This window comes from Lampetra fluviatilis, chromosome 21 (genome assembly GCF_964198595.1).
Source record: "Lampetra fluviatilis chromosome 21, kcLamFluv1.1, whole genome shotgun sequence".
NCBI lineage: Eukaryota > Metazoa > Chordata > Hyperoartia > Petromyzontiformes > Petromyzontidae > Lampetra > Lampetra fluviatilis.
Window position 1 is genome coordinate 12,138,758 of NC_136295.1, and position 18,612 is coordinate 12,157,369.

Below are 18,612 nucleotides of genomic sequence, written 5' to 3' on the forward strand. Positions count from 1 at the left end.
AACCTGACTGCAACTCTTGAGCAGGTCCCAACCAAAAGCCTTGCTGCTGGTGCCACACACACACACAACGGCGACTTGCGGACGCGAGATGGCGCCACGAACGGGCACTGCGCCACTCAAAGTTGTCGACGCTCGACAATTGCTTGAAATCGATGCTCCCCTGTGGCGAGCATCGTGGGTGATAAAAGCTACACCTTTAATGCATCGCCACATACAACAAATGTTTATAGTCTCTCGACCAACTTCTTGAGTCTTCCTAAACGTATGGGAAGTCTCGTCTGCCTGATGAGAGCTCCCACAAGTGATGAAACCGGTTTTTTAGCGCATCAACACATGATTCTGAACCACGCGCCTGGGAGGCTGAACAATACCGTGCAGGCTTCCTCACTTGATGTCGGCCAACTTATTTCGACGCAAAATTCGCGATGCAGTTACGCGTGTTTTAATTCACTCGGATGCGGCCCGACGTGGGGACGGGACAGCGTGCGCGCTGGGTGCGTTGCTACTCGATATGCAGCTGTCTCGCGCGAGGCATTGTGGGTTGGGGGGGGGACTTTGCGACCTTTCCAAATCGAGATTTCTCGCTTTTTTTTTTGGAACGCATCTACCGCATGGAGCGAGGGAAATCTGCGTCGCAACTTTTACGTGGAAACACCAAAGCGGACGGCGATTTTTTTGTTGTAATCGAGTGCGGGACTTTATGTTTGTCGGCTATGTTTCCATTGAATCCTCTCGGCACAATTCCCGTTCTGCGCATCTACAATTAGACAAAGCGGTAATGTGGTCGCTTCGCGTGCGCATTTCCCCGTGAGGACTACATTAATGGTGCAAAGAGCCCGATTCAACATTCGGTAGCAAATAAACAACATTTACTCCAGAAATATGCCAATGTTTCACGAATTCCATAACGCACATATTTTAACAATGTCCCACTGTTTGGTATGAAGGACAGACGACGCAAGGGGTTCATCATCTGGGCATACATCGACAAAGCTCTTGACCGAGAAAAACGTAAAGCGGCTTTTTTTGTGTGAGAGTATGAATCGGCTTCCAGGGGCGCGTGCCCTCTTCCGGAAAGAGAAGTCTTGGTCACGTCCACAGGTGTAAACGCGCAGTCCGGAATACGCAGATATCAAACAAACAGGAGGAAGAGATAACGTCTGCGGTGAGAAAAAAAAACGAATTCCGAAAGCAATCTTCTACATGTCATTTTACCGATACGCTTTAACGTCTTCTGGAAGATCTTTGTGATTCGCCATGCGTTTCATCGAGCCACACAAGCGAGGTTGGGGGGGGGGGGTGCAAGAGAGATATGGGGGGGGGGGGGATGGCTGCCCACGGGATCGTGAGCTTCCTGCTAGTTTCCGAAATAGCAGACGGGGAAAACGCACGCGCGACTCACGCGCATTAAGACGTGAGCCCACTGCACTTTTGTCCAAATTGCGTTGACGGGCTAAACACTCGCAATGGAAACATAGCCGATGTCCGTTCGGCGTCCGTGAGCACGGTGGATGTGAGTTCGATCCCTCGCTCCCATCATTCACAAACGCGTTTCCACACCCCCACTGCCCCCCCCCCCAGGGAGGGCCGCGGTGCTGGAGTTCGCGTCTCGCTCCTCCGACGGCTGACTCGGGGCGCCGTGAGCACCAGCACGGGAAAAAAACGAACAAAGAAACGAGGGGCGGAACGACCCTATCCTGGACTCAAAAGTCAACCAGCCGACATCATCCTCAACACACTCGGGGTCCAAACGCACTACCCCCGAATCCACGAGTGAACTAGCGTCAGTCTCGCTTGCGCCCTCACATTGGACAGCTGACACTGGACTGCAGCGTGGCCATTAGCCCAGACCTGGTGCAGATACGGGCAGCGGACATTATTAACACTACACATCGTTTGTTGTCCTTCCCCCGCACCTCCCGCTTAGCACGGTTGTCTACGTACGGCGCGAAAGAAGTTCAACATACATACGGACACAGCCGCTAGCGCTAGGAACTACCCCCTCCTAACCCGAACACCCAACCGAACAACATCCCGACATCTAATCGTACTAGCCACCTACATCACGAGCCAACAAGACTCAATAGCCGCACGCGGCGCTAGCGCTAACCCCCACACGCCGACGAACCTCTCGGCCCTCTGACCCCTGATCAACGAGTGAAAGAGCCCTTAGCACCACTCCTGACCCCATTCGTCAACAAACTGAACTTCACACCTGACCCTATCCAAAGCAGTCGCTAATACCGTCTCGAACCACGAACTCTATCCCCTGCACCCTCTTTTCCTTCCCGTTCATTTTTTCCCTTTTGTTGCTTACGGCCGAATCCGAGTCGGCGTCAAATCTGCCGCCCGGACCTCCGACCTCCGCCCAAAACTGAAGGACGTCAATGAACAAGAAAAAAAACACCGTGCGTGACCCGGGTTGTTTTGAAACGATGTGCGACGTTTAAAAAAATAAAGGCCGGTAGGTAGGAACCGACGAACGTGAAGTCCTTAAGAGCTTGTTTTGTGTTTATCTGAGCTGCCCGAGCGTTCCCTGATACTTGAAGGTATTGAAATACTGTAGTGAGTGACACGGCCACTGCTGGTGACACCAGCACCATGCCGGCCGAGCGGCCCAAAGGCACGCACGGACCGGTAGGCCCGGCACAGGCTCAACACAGCTTGTACCAGCGCTGCGAGTCACCAGGCGCCGATATGAACAAGTATGGCCGGTAAAAACCCCAGTGTGTGGCCCAGTGTGTGGCCCAGTGGGGGCCAATGTAGGCCACAGTAGGCCAGTGTGGGCCAGTGCAGCGCCGCAGGCACGAGTGGCAGAGCTTACGCGGCGCGGCGGCCCGAGCGGGGACGGACCGAGTGATGCAACGAGTTGACTGCAGGGCGGCGGATGAGCCGGCCGCAGCCTCCGTTTTTACTGTAAAAAATTGCTTTAAAAAAACCTAAGAAAAGAGTCCCTCCTGCCTCCCCCCACCGCAGCGGTAACATTCACCTGGCACCGAAGCCGGCGGGGTTACGGACCCTGCGTGCCGCGCGAGGGAGGGCCCCCACAGTCGCAGGGTCCCCGTCCACCCTCCCTCTCCCCCCACCCCCCCACATCGTGGCGACGAGGGAGTCGATGCCGCCACCCGCAAGTGTCGGGCGAAGGTATCCGCAGGCGTAGGTCCAGGTGGTCGGCGTCGAGGAGGTCACTTGTAAGGCGTAATCGGATGAGTACAAAAATTCATTTTGAGGTTGGGTGCATGTATACAGCACGGGCTGCTTACACTCGAATGTAGTGGCTGTTCGGAAGCCAGCTAACCGGTCAGCATGAGATTTTTTTTTCGATGTGTGTAAGAGCTTGCATATGTCTGCTGAGGAGTCCTGCTTGCGTGGACAACCTCAGGCAAAGACACTTGGTAGGTACGCTGGCTAGCTCAGGATAAGTAAATGCCTGTTGAGTGGTTTTGTAAGCAGGGATTGTTTTTTCATTTGGGCCCAGCCACACCCGTGCCTAAAGGAACCCGGTCGCTCTTTGCTACGGCCCACCCATTCACATTTCTAGTAGGGAAACCCTGGTCGCCCGACAATCTCCTATGCTTTTGAACCTCGTCCCCTCTTCCCCAAATTATGCTCAGTCGAAGTGCCCTGTGCAGTCAAAAGCCCCAGCCCCAGTGTAGTCTATAATCCCCAGCCCCAGTGTAGTCTATAAGCCCCAGCCCCAGTGTAGTCTATAAGCCCCAGCCCCAGTGTAGTCTATAATCCCCAGCCCCAGTGTAGTCTATAAGCCCCAGCCCCAGTGTAGTCTATAAGCCCCAGCCCCAGTGTAGTCTATAATCCCCAGCCCCAGTGTAGTCTATAATCCCCAGCCCCAGTGTAGTCTATAAGCCCCAGCCCCAGTGTAGTCTATAATCCCCAGCCCCAGTGTAGTCTATAAGCCCCAGCCCCAGTGTAGTCTATAATCCCCAGCCCCTGTGTAGTCTATAATCCCCAGCCCCAGTGTAGTCTATAAGCCCCAGCCCCAGTGTAGTCTATAAGCCCCAGCCCCAGTGTAGTCTATAATCCCCAGCCCCAGTGTAGTCTATAATCCCCAGCCCCAGTGTAGTCTATAAGCCCCAGCCCCAGTGCAGTCTATGTATCACTCCCAGCCTAAGCACCCAAAGCGGTAAGGGTGGAACGATCACCCCCCCTCCGACCCTGGTGATTTGACAAATTGTCTAGGTTCAGGGTCCGGATTCGCTTCAAGAACGGACCACAATTTTTCGTAACATTGCGCTGAATGTTGGCGGCGTTGGTGGCTGCAGAGGGAGTGATGTGAACCCATTATGCCCGATGCACTCGAATCAGAAAAAAAAGTCGATTCTTTCGCACGCGATTCGATGTGTGTGTCGTGAGCTTAAAAATCTAAATTTTATCGGATGCAGCGACGAGTCGTTCCACCCCTACGAAGCGGTAATCCCCTAAACCTGTGCAGCCCATCCCCTCCCTCCTCAGGCTAAGGCCATCTCTCAAACCCTGCTCAATCCACCTGTTAAACCATTGCTTCGGTTAAGGTGCGTACATTTACAAATCTGCGGGTGTGCAAGTGTGGTCAGCTCGCGGGCATATGCGTGGGTGTGCGAGTGAGCGTGCAAGTCTGCGAGGGTTTGAGTGCGAGCGAGTGCGAGTGAGCGAGCGTGCACTGGAGTGAATGAGTGCGTAATTGAGCGTGCGTGTGAGTGAATGAGTGCGTAATTGAGCGTGCGTGTGAGCATGCATGCGAGCGCCGTTTGCATGCAAGTATGCGTGCATGAGAGCGAGTGAGCGAGTGAGCGAGTGAGCGAGCGGTGTGTGCCTGGCTATCCCTGGCTCGGCCACTGTGAAAGAACGGGCCGGTTCAGCAGCTCCTCCATGTGACGCGCCACATCCATCGAGTCCAAGTCGAAATCCGTGTCGGGCTCCAACATCATCTCCCCACTGCACGTGTAACACGCGCACACGTGCATACACACACACACACACATGCGTGCACACGCATTCACAAACAAGCATACACATACATGGACGCACACAAATATCTTAGACAACAATCTTTGACCGTGAAAGACATCTAATAGAAATAATACGTTGTCATCAATTCCTGCATTGGGGATTTTGGAATGTTTCATAATACAACTTCTAAGGGGTGAAGTGGCGACACAGTGGTGAGCACACTGCAATATGAACCCAGCGACCAACATCAATGGCGAGCGATACATTCACTGGTCCTGGACCTTTTGCGCCATTCATCAGCTTGGTGAAGTGTCGTCAAGTAACCCTAATGATTGACAGGATGTGGAGGGGGGGGTCCTTCATCCAGCAGTGCAGTGACAAAGGGCTGCACATATAATTTACGAGAATGCTCTCATATCCTTTCACCGACGTTGACCTGAACCAAGAGGCAACTCTTCGAAACAACAGATTTTTTACCATGCTGCGTTGGCAGCGGTTCACAAACAACAAAACAGTCAACAACACCGCCCACTAAAAAAACACTCCTCCCAGTAGTAAATATCGGCTCTCGTGTTGTACTTCCGAGTCCGAGACTTCGCGAGCCGACGCTTCAGTCAGCGGTGCCCACACTTGCCTGGGCGCGTAGGTGGCGAAGGTGGCCTGGGTGCTCACAGGCGACATGGAGGAGTGGTCCAGCGTGTAGGGCGTGTTGGGCGCCGAGCTATCCGAATACGCCGTGGCAAAACTGCGCCATAACAAAAACAACGCACAGCCGCTAACCTCAGCTCTCCGCGACGCACACTCGGGGACTCGCTTTCTCCACGTCGTCGGTTCGTGCGTTCAACCCGCACACCTGCATACTCCTCCCGATGTTTGTTTTACTTCCGGCCCACCACGGAAGTGGATATCACACAGCTACCTCTGAGATCCCTTCGAGTGACATGTGGTACGTGCACTTATCACTCGCTCTGCATATGAGAGTAAGATTTGTCGCTTGACAAGTCAAGCCGGCATAGCAGAACAAAACCACATTGAACGTGATGGTTTTTATTGTGCAGTCAATGGTGACCGGGCTGAGACCATGGACTCGCTAGACCTTGAGGACGCGGTTTGATCACAGGCGGCTGCCTGGATTCAAACCAAGGACCTCAATGGTGCTGGCTCAGCGATTAAAGCTCTGATCCAACTGATCACTCCACCCCCCTGTGACCTCTTCAGTTTTTGGTAGAATTCCCATTTTCTGGCAGGGTCCAGAAATATTTTCCGGATTGCTGGTTAAGACTCCAGTACGTGGCATGTGACTATTAGCCGTAGCCACAGCGAAGGAAATACTGGATGTGGTGTACCGGGTGCGGAAGTATATCTGGGTCGCCTGCAGAGCGGATCAGTCGGCACACGTGACTTAGTAGCCACAGCCATAGCGAGAGGCACGATGGACGTGGCGTTGCCGCGTGCGGCAATGTTTTTCCGAGTCATTGACGCAGACAGGCCCCGCAAAAGTAAAGCGCTGACGAACAACATTTGTTTGTACAAATTCAGCGGCTGTAGCGAACCGCGCTGTGTGTGCGTGCATGCTTGTGTACGCGTGTGCGTGCTTGTGTACGCGCGTGCTTGTGTGCGTGCGTGCGTGCTTGTGAGAGCGGTGCTTGCCAACAAAGCCGAGGACACTTACTCGGGCACCACCTGCTTTATCTCCGGCTTCACGTAGCCGTCGTCGTTCACCTCACGCCCGTTGGCTGTCGGGAGTAAAAACAGGCACATTGAACGTTAATTTGACTAAATTCCAGCAAACGCTCTCCCTCTCCCTCTCGCCAGGTGGGGGGGCAAGTGCTGCTCCCAACCGGCGACTGGACGTCGCGTGTAAGCGTCTCGTAAGTATCTCTGTGATATCATGTTCCCTTCGGCTGCACAACCCCACAAAGGTCTGTACAGCTCTGCCGCTACGACGATAATCACAATACACCGGTATGTAGGTCCATATATTGAACTTCAAACGTGAGACCGTTTTAAACTCCTGCCGGTCCACGGGCCAGTTTCTGAGCATTCAGTGCTGCTCAGGAGGTCCCAACCATGCAAGGTGCTGTCTGCGCTGTCTGTCCTCTTCCTGACTGGTTGCCACTCACTTCAACCAATTCGGGTTGGGCTTGTTAGAACCAATGTACGTATCTACGTTGAATTTCTTTAGCGCCGTAAGTAGCCAACCGCGCTGATCGGAGGTGCGGGGGAAGTACAACACAAATGCGTAGTGTTAATGTACGCTGCACGTATATCTGCATCAGCTCTGGGCTAATGTTCCACACTGCTGCCCAGTGTCAGGGCACCACGCCGAGCGGGCGACGCCGAATGCACCGTGCGGGATGGGGGGGTGGGGGCGGTACGTACGCATCAGCGGCGTGTAGTACTTGGAGAAGGCGTCGTCCTTGAGCCGGTCCGGGTACAGGAACTGAAGGTGGCTGAGATCGCTGATGCGATCGGCCAGCGAGCGGATGCTGAAGTCCTTCGCGGTGTACGGCATGAGGTTCCACACGAGCCGCTCGCCTGCACCAAGCACGAGCAGGGACAGTGAACTCGCACGGAGCCTACGCGGGCGTCGTTAGCGAGCACACAACGAAGGCCAGAATGGCGCGAGACGGGGATGGTAGGCACCGGGTATTCGTAACAAAACGGATTTGACCCACGGGGGGGAAGGACCGGTTCAGATATTCACCAACGATGTTGGAAACGAGGGCAGGAATAGAATTCGGGTGGCCGGGATTGTTCTGCAAAGCAAGCCGTAACACTCGGTGACAAATTGTTGCTTTAAAAAGAACCCGGGGATGCGGCAAGAGGTTACGAATCACTGGTAGCCGACCACTTTATAGAGTGACGTGGTTGGCAAGGGCGTGCGTGCAACCGTCAATATGCACCCCGGTTGGTGGGGTTGTCGGCGACCCATGCGATGGTGATGCCACCGATCTCGGAGTCGCTGTAGCGCAGCAGGAAGGTCCCATTGGGCTTGGACAGGAGCATGTCCGACGCCTGCTGCTTGTTGGCGAACCCCAGGATAGCCCTGCGCACGGAGGGGGAAGGTGGCGGAGGCGACAATTAAACGTCGTCTCTGTACCAGACTCGGAGACGCGTTGGGCTCAGATATAATGTCTTGGACGAGCACAAAATAAATTCTGCTCCAGAATCATCAGGAAAAAGTGTGCCGCTGCAGGAGGCGACACAACTCGCCGTCACTTTTGCTGCCAACACTGCCGTAAGTTGACGCCACTTTAGCTTAAACGATTGAAATGCAAACAAAAGTTGACATGATGAATACTGTTTCACTGATGACACTTTACAGTCAATAGTGTGTCAATGGCTTGCGTAAGATTTATAATCTGTGTGCTAATTTTACTATCTCAAACTGTTATCCAGGAACATTGGTATACACACAGACTTTGGACTGATTTTAAAACTTTCTAGGTATCATCAGTAGAGTCAGGCTTGTTAAACAAATAATCATGTGCTGCGAGATGTTATTGCCAAAGTTAATTTCATCTTCACAATTGGCCTGTCACTGCAAAATACAATATTGTAAAACATGATACATTGGACTCGACTCTTTCAGGCTCTCACGAGGGCAATTTCATGGAAATCATTACTGCCAAAAAGAGTAGTTGTCAAAATCTGGACAAGTCTGATCACTGTGGGCAACTGGGCATGGCAGTTTTCAATCAGAACATAGAAAGAATGCCACATGACTACCCGATGGCGTGTGCTCTTGTAGACCAATCACTGCTCATCTAGCACACTTTTCAACACAATCCGTGTTCGTTTGGCAGGCAGAACGATAAAGTAACTCTATGCCACTGCTGTATGGAGTTGCTCGTAGTTAAATGCATTGCGGGCAACGATTGCCCAAATATTTCCCGAGAATACCGTGCCCTCGACCGTGGTATGTACGTACGTATCTCGAACTGTGCTAATGGAAGGTGCGGGGGAAGGACAACAAAACGTTCAACCACGTGGTTGAACGAGTTTCAAATTAATGGCCCGTTTTCCGATGCAGGAGTGTACACAGCGACCATGGTGGTGTACACAAGGTTTATTTAACCCCCCGACCACCAAAGAATATTTCTTTCTCTGCCTCGGCCACTAACCCGTCGTTCCAGTGCTGCTTGAGGTGCTTCTTGGTGAGCTCCATGACCCCGTCGAACCACTGCCAAAACGTGAAGTTTCGGCCCTGCAGGCTTTCCTGGTGTCAGAAGGCGCACGCGCACAGCACAAGCGGGCACAGTCTTCAGCACGCGATGTACGGCAAAGCGATCCATTCGATTGCAATACGAGTTCAGCCTAAAGGCCACTTTAAAGACTTTTTCTCCCGCGAACAAAGTTTGAACATTTAAGTCGGACAGCCTGGTAGACACAAAAACCTACATACGTATCTATTTCCCATAGACACGTCGCTTCGACGCATCGCTGATATTGGTACGGGACTCGTTTCCATCCTAGCCCTGGCACGGCTCAGCCTGGGGGATCCTACCCTGTTGAACTGCGCCCAGGAGATGGTGAGGTTGCAGTAGTCGTCGGCGTGGGTGGACGTGCTGTTGAAAGCCTTCTGCGCCAAAAACACGATGTTCTCCTCCGAGAGGCCCCTCTGGCTCTCCACGCTGGCCTTCAGCTTCATGTTGAGGGCATCCACCAGCTGGGGCCATGCCACCTTGTCCGGCACCTGGAACGGCACGCGGCCCTGCCGGCGTGCCGGAGGGGTAGGGGAAGGGGTCCAAACGAACGTGCGTATGCGTAGGTCAGTTGCGATGCTATACACAAGGGCGAGTAGCGATCTTGCTTATTGAACTTCCTTCGGCAAGCCTTCCCCGCTGATAATATGTACATTCCAGATCTTTAGCCTTCTCCGAGTTGCTCTAATTAGACCTAATCTCCTCCTTCCTTCTGAAACAGGGGTGAGGAACCCAAGGCCCGTGGGCCATACCGGGCCTGCGACTCTGATCCATGCAGTAGGGGGCAGCACCTGCCCACCAACCCCGCTACACAGCAATGATCATGGCACCGCAGTCACAGTGACAATTTTCATTCTGAGAGCTGGAATTTAGCCAAATTAAGTGCAGAAGGCAATTTCACGTGGCCTTATTTTTGTACAGTCATTGCTGACCAGGCTAAAATAATCGACTCAATAGACTTTGGAACCTGATTTAATCACAGGCAGCTGCCTGGATTTGTACCAAGGATCGGAGGCCATGCCAACTCAGCGCTCTGACCTCTAAGCCACCCCCGGCCACCTCTAGTGCGCATGTTTTGTACGTCACCGCAGTGATGTTACTAGAGGGCGCCTGATACTTGATGATTTTCTCTTACCGTAAACACAGCCTCCTGCTCATGTTTGACAGCCCAGAACACACAGCCTCGTTAAATGGCAAAGCTCCAATTCACATTCGGCATTGCATTCTGTCTCAGGTTATCTAATTTCAGGTGACATGAGCCAGCGATTAATTAATTAGATTATAGGGAGAGAAGAGGCAGCACTTAATGCTCCAGTGGGTTCTGCTGGGCCATCGCCAAACCACGGAGGCTGCGTGGATTTCTTGGCTGGGAATCCAGAGGCAGGCGGCGTTCACCACCTGCCAGAATTGGAGCCGTGGCAAGCCAGTGCAAGCCTATATCCGTGCATATAAGAGATCAGAGGCTCGTGGTGGCGTTGGTGGCCGTGAGCGGCACGTGCGTTGCGCACCGGTTCGGCAAAGGCGTTGTCCCACAGGACGGTGGCGGTGGCGTTGTTGTCCTGGCTCCCGTGAACGATGACCACTACGGGCAGGGACAGCGTCTACACGCAGCACACACGCAGCACACAGGCAGCACACGAGCAACACGGGTGACTCCTGGGTTTGGCCAGCCCATCCACGCAGCGGGTTTGGAGGTCGACAGTCAACACGTGCCAGCAGTTCCTCTTGGCACAAGCTCTCGCAATGTTTAAATTATATCGTTTCATTATTTTACAAATTTAGAAATCGCTAAAACAGACCACAAAGAGGTTTCAAAGTGCTGTACGGCATAACAAAACAGCTTTAATTAAAGGTCATGAAAACACAGTTTGGAAATTACACTGCACCCTAATATAAAAAACCCCCCAGATTTCTCCAAAATTAGTAAAGATATCTTACGAAATAAAAATCTATTGAATTTAATTCTACAAGGCGAGTATCTCAGAGGTCAGTGGTGAGCTGGGTCCACTACTTGTCACCCTATCCATCCCCACAATGTCCACCTTTGTCTTCATATTACCCTCCCGCGGGTCGATTTTTCCAAGATGGAGGAGGTACAGCATAAGGACTCCCAGCGAGTGTTACAGGCCTGCAACATGCATGTGCCGGCGCGTGCATGCCGAAACCGGTAGCTCGGGGTGTGTGTGTGTGTGTGTGTGCGCGTGCGCGCGTGTGTGTGTGTGCGAGTCCTTACCCGGACTTGAAACACAAGCTCATTGCCCCCGATGCTGAAGTGCGACTGGAAGAGGATGGTGAACTTCTCCTCTGTGACCGACTCCGCCCCACGCCGGTCTGAACGTTTGATCTTCTTGAGAGACTGGACAAAGACAAGAACACAAAGATCCCCTGTGTAGCCTGCACAGGCTGTTGGGGCGAGTGCTGTCAGTGGAGCACCCATGAAGGTCGGCACGGCGCACGAGGGGGTAAATGTGTGGCCGGCGCAATGGCTGACTACCTTTGTCTCCACCGTTCTGTTTACACACTGCACCAGGTACTCATTTAAGGCTGAGTCAACCGAGGAGAAGCCAAGGAGTAATTGAAATCATCACCACGGGTGTTAGCCATGGCCAGGAATCAAACTCGGACCGCCGTATTTGCAGTGCAATGCGCAAAATCACTACGCTCGCGCTCCCCACTAAAACACGCACATACAAACGCACACGCGCCGGCGTGCCTGCATCAGGATTAAACCACAGAGTGTTTGACTCACCCTCCTAGCTCCGCATCTGCCCTCTCCGACAAGGGGGTGCCCCCCCCGCTACCTGCGAGGTTGCGCGGCCAAAGCCAGAACGCCGCGTGCAACCGACGCATCCAAGCTCTTGCCGGAGCGCTCACCATGTTCCTGAAGTTGGCGGTGAGAGTCCCTGTGGCCTGCTGGAACTCCATGACGCTGCAGTTGTTGAGGATGTCTCCACTGCTCTCACTGTACGAGCGGACAAGGAGACCATTGGTAGGAGTTTAGAGCAAAAGTGTTTTGCAAATGTAAAGAATAATGAAGAAGTCCGGCGGACTCCGACGTATACACATATGACTTTAGGAAGCGCATTGTTGTATTCCGTTCAAGCGCGACTAACTTCCTCGCCCCATTAAAATAACGTCGTTGTTTCATGAACCGCATTTGTTCCCAGAAACGGTGAAGTCTCGGCACCAAAGTGGGAGTCTACCAGTGTTGTGCTTTGTCAGTTTTGTTGTATAGGTACGAGGGCCTGCACATTGCTACAAGCCGATTTGGATCAGCTGCAGTCCTCCTTCCACATGCGATGGCAAAGATGCCTGTCATCTGACGGTTCGACTTTGTCAGAAATGTCACCATTGCATCTGCGACCATTTTCCTAGCGATCGAGAGCTTAGTTTGAGGGAGACAGCTGTCACTGTGTGGACACGTCGCTCCGTCTTGATGTGCAAGCTCCTGCAGCAAATTGCGCACTTCAGTTGGTGGTTGACGTTCGAAGTGGACTGCGATCCTCAAAGGAATGGCGCCACCCCCGTGGTCACCACCCACCCCCTACCCGTGATCCGTGGATCAAACAAATCACTGGAGACGCCAGTGTATGGCAGCAAGAGCAGCTTTTGCAAATACTGTCGCAAGAGGTTACACGTTTGTCCTTTGCCGACTATGCGTGATGGAGCAATTTCGTGTGACACAGATCAAGGAATCGCGTTTGACCTAAACTGAGAACCACAACATGGTCTATCAAGATGCAAGATCTCAGATCAAGAGATGCAAAGCCGTGACACAACCGCATCCGGTTCTGCCGCTCACCAACAACAAAACGGACAACACGCCCTCCTGGCTCGTGGTTGTCAAAGGCTGTGATGCAATGGAATTAACACAGGGCTGACCCTCTGTCGAATTTCCTTTTTCGTCGCCCGGCGCTTGGACCCCCCCCCCCGCTCCAGCCACCGATGATTACCGGCACAGTCGCACCCCCTGCGTACACTCGATAACTACTCCGTTGCTCTGGCTCCCGCCGACGTCACGTGGGGCCCCGGCGGTGGCGGCAGGAGCCACTCACTTGCGCGTGTTCTCGTTCTTGAGCAGGGCTTTGGCCTGCTGCTCGCTGATGATGGTGGCCACCACCTGCGGCGGGTTCATGTGCACGTTCAGCTTTCCGCCCACCAGCAGCCGCACCGTCGCAGCAAACTTGGTCTGCGTCTTGAGCACTTGCGGCGGCTGCTTCTCGATAATGAACGTGCTGCGTGGGGTGTGGGGTGATGGGGGAGGGGGATTACAGGTGCAAGCATCTCAGTCGCGTGTCTACTTCGGAAACCGACGAACTGGCATGAGCGCGTTAACGAGAGCAAAAAGGCAAGCGAGAGCATCGCGTTAGCGCGCTAAACGTGAAGCCGGAACATTTTCCGCGTGAACATTGGATGACGATAAGGTACGCGTTAACGTGTTGTCACCCAATAGGCGTTTCAGGGTGAGTAAAAGTTTCCTTACCCCTCGGCCTATCCCATAGATTCTCACGCACACGGTTCGATGCGCGCATTGCGATTGTTCAAGATAATTAATTTCTAAATCCTCGACGACTCGTTGAGAAGCGCGGCGGTGGCGGCAGGCTTTGCTCGGTGGGTACCTGGTGACGAGCGCAGAGAGCAGGGCGGTGATGGTGGAGTTGAGCTCGGTGAGGATTTCCTGGCACTGCCCCATGATGGGCAGCTGCTGCAGGTGCAGCTCCACGCGCTTGATCTGCTGCCGGTTCTGCCACACGATCTCCGCCAGCTTCTCACACCTGGCACAGCCGCGCAGGGACGGGGTCCCACGTGAACACTACGGCCGCAAAAGGCGAGCACGGGCGCACATAACCACGTATACGTGGAAACACGTGTACACGCAGCATGGACACAGACACAAGCGTGCGCATGTACACATGCAAAGTCAAGATTCCCCCCATATAGGCGTGCAGGCTGTTGCGGCAAGTGCTGCTGGGGAGCACCTATCAAGATCGTAATGGTGCACGATGGAGCGATGTGGTTATTACCGTGGCTGGCCACCTTTGTACCTCCAGTGTTGATATTTACAGCGTGCACCAGGTACTAATTTAGGCTGAGTTGATCGAAGGGAGGCCCAGGACTGGTTCAGATAATTTGTCACTGATGTTGGCCGTGAGCGGGAATCAAACTCAGGTCGCCAGGTCTGTAGCGCAGCACGCTAACTGTTACACTACTACTCTCCAAAAATACACGGGGATGCATACACATGAACACACAAGCCTACACAGGCACACACTGGTACACACAGACACGTATAAACGTAAACAGATGTACTCAAGAAGACAGACACACGCACGTGAATGGACATGGACGCAAGCACGCCCCATTTACACATACAGACATGGACAAGTTCACATTGATACATGTGGACTTACAGAGTGACACACTTACAGAGACACGCCACTGATGCTGGGCATGACCGGGAATAAAAATCAGGTCACCGGGTTCGGAGCAGGATTACGCAAACACATGGGAGCACATGGCAGCACACACACATCAGCATGCACACTTGCACACAAAGACAAAGATCCCCCGTATAGATTTAACAGACTGTTGGAGCAAGTGCTGTTAGCGAGCACCTATGAAGGCCGGCACGGCACATGAGAGGGTGGGTAGCCAGCACCACGTCCGGCAGTCATTGTCTCCCCAGTGGCGATGTTTACACACCGCACCAGGTACTCATTTGAGGCCGAGTAGACCCAGGGGAGGCCCAGGACCGGTTGAGATAATCCTCACCAGTGTTGGTGGTCGTGATCGGGAATTGAACTCAGGTCATCGGGTTCGCAGCGCAGCACGCTAACAGCTACACCACCGCTCCCAAACATACACACACACATATATACAAACGAGCAGATGCGCACACGTGCACGCAACCCCCAGAGTACTTGTGGTGTCAGTGAGTTTGCTCAGAATAATCCAAAGGAGGAAGAGCTTGAGTTGACTTAAGTTTATTGGGGAGCTTACACGATAAATATGGCTTAAGTTTAAATGAGGGTTCATTATCAAAACCAGCTTTAACGTAGAGCGCAGGTTACATTTAAATGTGGATTACAACCTTAATAGGTGGCTCGAATTAAAAAAAGCAGCTAAACACGAATATTTGGTGACATCAACAAATGTGAATGTAGATGTGCGTGTGAATGTAGATGTGCGTGTGTATGTAGATGTGTGTGTGTATGTAGATGTGTGTGTGTATGTAGATGTACGTGTGAATGTGTGCGCTATTTTGGTATTTGTGCGAAAGGTTAACGTTGTGGTTCTAGTGCTGCACTCTCAACTGGACGATCTGAGATTCTCCGCCACAGCTAACATCGGTCGCAAATGTGTGAACTGGTTCCGCGTGTACATAACACCCGCACTGGGGAGACAAAGGTGGCCAGCATGGCGTTGTCCACACCACCCCCTCTTGCGCCATTCCGGCACTTACTAATAGACTCTGAAAGGCTACAGAGGGGGTCTTTGTCCGTTTTATGCAAGTGTACACAGCGTAATAGGTGCAGGAGTGTGAGCTTCACGGGTGAGGCACATGTGAGCACGTGCAGGAGTGCACAGGTGTGTGACCACAAGCAGCGGCGTGTGGGTGAGTGGGCATGCGTGCGTGCGTTCGTTCGGAGAGGAGGTAGGGTACGGGTTCTGCCCACCAGCCCTGCAGGCAGTCGAGCCCCCCCTCGGAGGGCCCCCCGTTGCCGGCCAGCTGCTGTCGGCGCTTCCACTGGATGAGCTCGTCGTCCAGGATGGTGGTCTGCAGCTTGGTGAGCAGCTGGAACGTCTTCTTGTGCTTCTCCGCCAGCGCCTGCAGGAGGATCGCGCGCCCCATTCCGCGGCAAGCGGGCGGAGGGGATGCACGAGGTGAGGATTAACACGGCGTCGCGCAGAGGGCGGGTCTCACGTGAAGGTCCGCTGTGTAGCAGTTAGGCGTCTGATGAATAGGCACGATTCAGAGCCATGTACTGTGCATCTCATTTGTATTGTTTGTTCTTACGTAGTCCCTGTTGTCGGTACCATCACATTCTTATGTCTGTACCATGCACTTTGTTTCGTCTCATTTGCACTGTCTTTTCTTTTGTCTTGTGCCTGATATACACTTTGAATGGCATGCCTCAAACTCCATTATTTCAAATTCATATCTATTACATGCCATCAGTTCAAGAAAACAAACGGACCACCAGAGACAAAATGGATCGATTCCTGAATCAAAGCAAGACCCCTCAGGGTGACAATTCACCGAACCACGGAAGGGAGGAAGGGGGCGTGGGGCGAGGTTAATCCTCACGTGCTTTTTATCAACGACGCAATTAATAAACCGTCCAAAATCACCAACACTCAGTCCCCACGGCGGCAGCCAAAACCTCTGCCGTGGACCCAGCTCATTTGCCGACGGTGGGTTGCTTTTCCGCCACGCGGGGAGAGGTCACCTTGCCGTTCACCCCACAAGTGTCAGCGAGGGCAGATTAACGAGACCCACGGCTATGTCAGTACCTGGGGGACATTTTACACCTGCCACCAATGCTCAAGCCTGCCTTAAAGCACAATGTCGTAAACAACAAACGTGCGTGCGTGTGACCCAGTGGCACTCCCACCAGGCGCAACTTCTGCAGCTGCTGAGCTTCTTGCTGCAGGATGCTGTCCATGTTGACGCGGCGCTGCTGCAGGCTCTGCTGCATGCTCTGCACCGAGCTCTGGTCCTGGGGTGGGCGCGCCGGCTGGGACAGTTGGTGCAGCTGCCCTGCTCCGCACCACACACACGCACACGCAGCCGGGGTTAGCCCTCTGCCCACAGCTTACCTCCGTGGTCCAAGGAAAACGGACTGACACCGCTGGTCAGAGGTCGCAAACGGGTTTTGATTCCTTACCCGTACCCATATCCGGCCGCACCAGGGTCGCAAACGGGTACCCGTACCCGGCCGGGTACGGGTAGGGTACGGGTATCGGGTACCTGATTGCGACCTCTGGGATGAAGCCATGTTGCAGGCGCGGGTGGGTTGATTCTAGGAACTTGAATTGTGAGAAGAGACAAGACGTTGGGAAATGAGTGACAAACAGTTACTCACCAGTGACTCACGGTCTACCCGTACCCGTACCAGGCCGCACCAGGGTCGCAAACGGGTACCCGTACCCGTACCCGGCTGGGTACGGGTAGCCGGGTATCGGGTAGGGTACGGGTATCGGGTACCCGGTTGCGACCTCTGCCGCTGGTGCTCAAGTGTCCCTGTGCACCTGGCCTGGCGCGGGCGCCGTGGTGACGTAACCATCGCTTAGTGGCGAATGGCGGGTGTTGTATTATTATTGTTACTAGCTTGTTTGCCCGTCCTAGAACGGAAGCAGTAATATTTACGAAAAATTTGTCCAGAGTATAATTGTATCTTGTGTAAATTTAACGGCAGTGAATCTTACACAAAAGTTCGTCATCAAACACTTCACTGCATTTTGCTGTAGCACTGTATTAATGGCAGTGAATCTTGCACGAAACTACGTCATAAAACACCTCACTTCACGTCACTGTAGCACTGTATATAACTGACCTTCAAATTGTTCAAATTCACTGCTCTGATACTTTATTCTCTTCTGCTTTCGGTCGCTGGGGTTGAAATAAATTTGAATTCGATACAATATCTTGAAAATCACCGAGAAATGTCTATTTTACCATAATGTAGAAGCATACTTACTTTAAGAAATAAAGACACCAAATCCACTTTGTTGCCGCGTAGAATTATTTATCTTACTCACTTTCAATAAAGAAACGTCAAACTTAAAGCGAATATGCGAAAAAAAATGTCTTTCCGCTCGACCTTCTTCTGCCTGAGTGTAAAAATCCACCTGCTCATGAATATTAATGACGGGGGGGGGCGGGGTTGCGGCATGTGGAGTGACGTCACGCGCATTACACACAAACAGATATTCTTGGCTCATTATAGTAGTAATTGTGAGTGTGCGTGTATATCATAAGTGGTCACTAACAGCACTTGCCCCGTCAGTCAAAGTAGATTATCTGACGGGACCTTTGTCTGTTTATATGTTCGTCAACAAAGTCATGGGACGGAGAGGTGGCGCGCATTGGAGTGGTGGCACAGTCATTGGTGCATTCACTACGAGCCCGATGATCTGAGTTCAATTCCCGGCCACGGCCAACATTAGCTGCGAGTGATATCTCAACTTTCCTGTCGCTCTCCAACCCCAACACGGTGAAGTATGATCAAACAACTTGTCCAACAGTGAATCGACAAAACATTGTTCAGAATTACTATCATCTGAATGGCAATCCCAAACAAGCCTGGGGTGACTTTGTCCGGACGGTCAAGCATCGGGATTCTTTCGTAAAATATCCACGGGTGAACTGACATGTGGGAAGAAACAGGATTTACCCGGAACAAAACTCATGCATGCCAGAGAGGTAACACTTAAAAAGGCCCGCACAGATAGA

At 52.8% G+C, this 18,612-nt stretch overlaps 1 protein-coding gene across 4 annotated transcripts in view; it reads right to left on the bottom strand.

The window, feature by feature from the left end:
• Positions 1 to 847: 847 nt before the first annotated feature.
• The window catches only part of LOC144938249 (signal transducer and activator of transcription 5B-like), a 50,561-nt gene continuing 32,796 nt past the window's right edge, over positions 848 to 18,612 (bottom strand). For 3 of the 4 annotated variants that reach the window (XM_078866097.1, XM_078866096.1, XM_078866098.1), the window contains exons 6-19: positions 16,772 to 16,920; positions 15,833 to 15,984; positions 13,775 to 13,930; positions 13,211 to 13,390; positions 12,030 to 12,117; positions 11,389 to 11,511; positions 10,664 to 10,756; positions 9,458 to 9,664; positions 9,075 to 9,169; positions 7,854 to 7,996; positions 7,330 to 7,485; positions 6,620 to 6,683; positions 5,582 to 5,692; positions 848 to 4,932 (exon numbers count right to left, since the gene is read on the bottom strand). In XM_078866097.1, coding sequence (XP_078722223.1) covers positions 4,815 to 4,932; positions 5,582 to 5,692; positions 6,620 to 6,683; positions 7,330 to 7,485; positions 7,854 to 7,996; positions 9,075 to 9,169; positions 9,458 to 9,664; positions 10,664 to 10,756; positions 11,389 to 11,511; positions 12,030 to 12,117; positions 13,211 to 13,390; positions 13,775 to 13,930; positions 15,833 to 15,984; positions 16,772 to 16,920 — 1,835 coding nt within the window. In that variant the 3' untranslated portion in view covers positions 848 to 4,814. The remainder of the gene's footprint in view (positions 4,933 to 5,581; positions 5,693 to 6,619; positions 6,684 to 7,329; positions 7,486 to 7,853; positions 7,997 to 9,074; positions 9,170 to 9,457; positions 9,665 to 10,663; positions 10,757 to 11,388; positions 11,512 to 12,029; positions 12,118 to 13,210; positions 13,391 to 13,774; positions 13,931 to 15,832; positions 15,985 to 16,771; positions 16,921 to 18,612) is intronic. The other variant, XM_078866099.1, reaches the window with a different exon arrangement.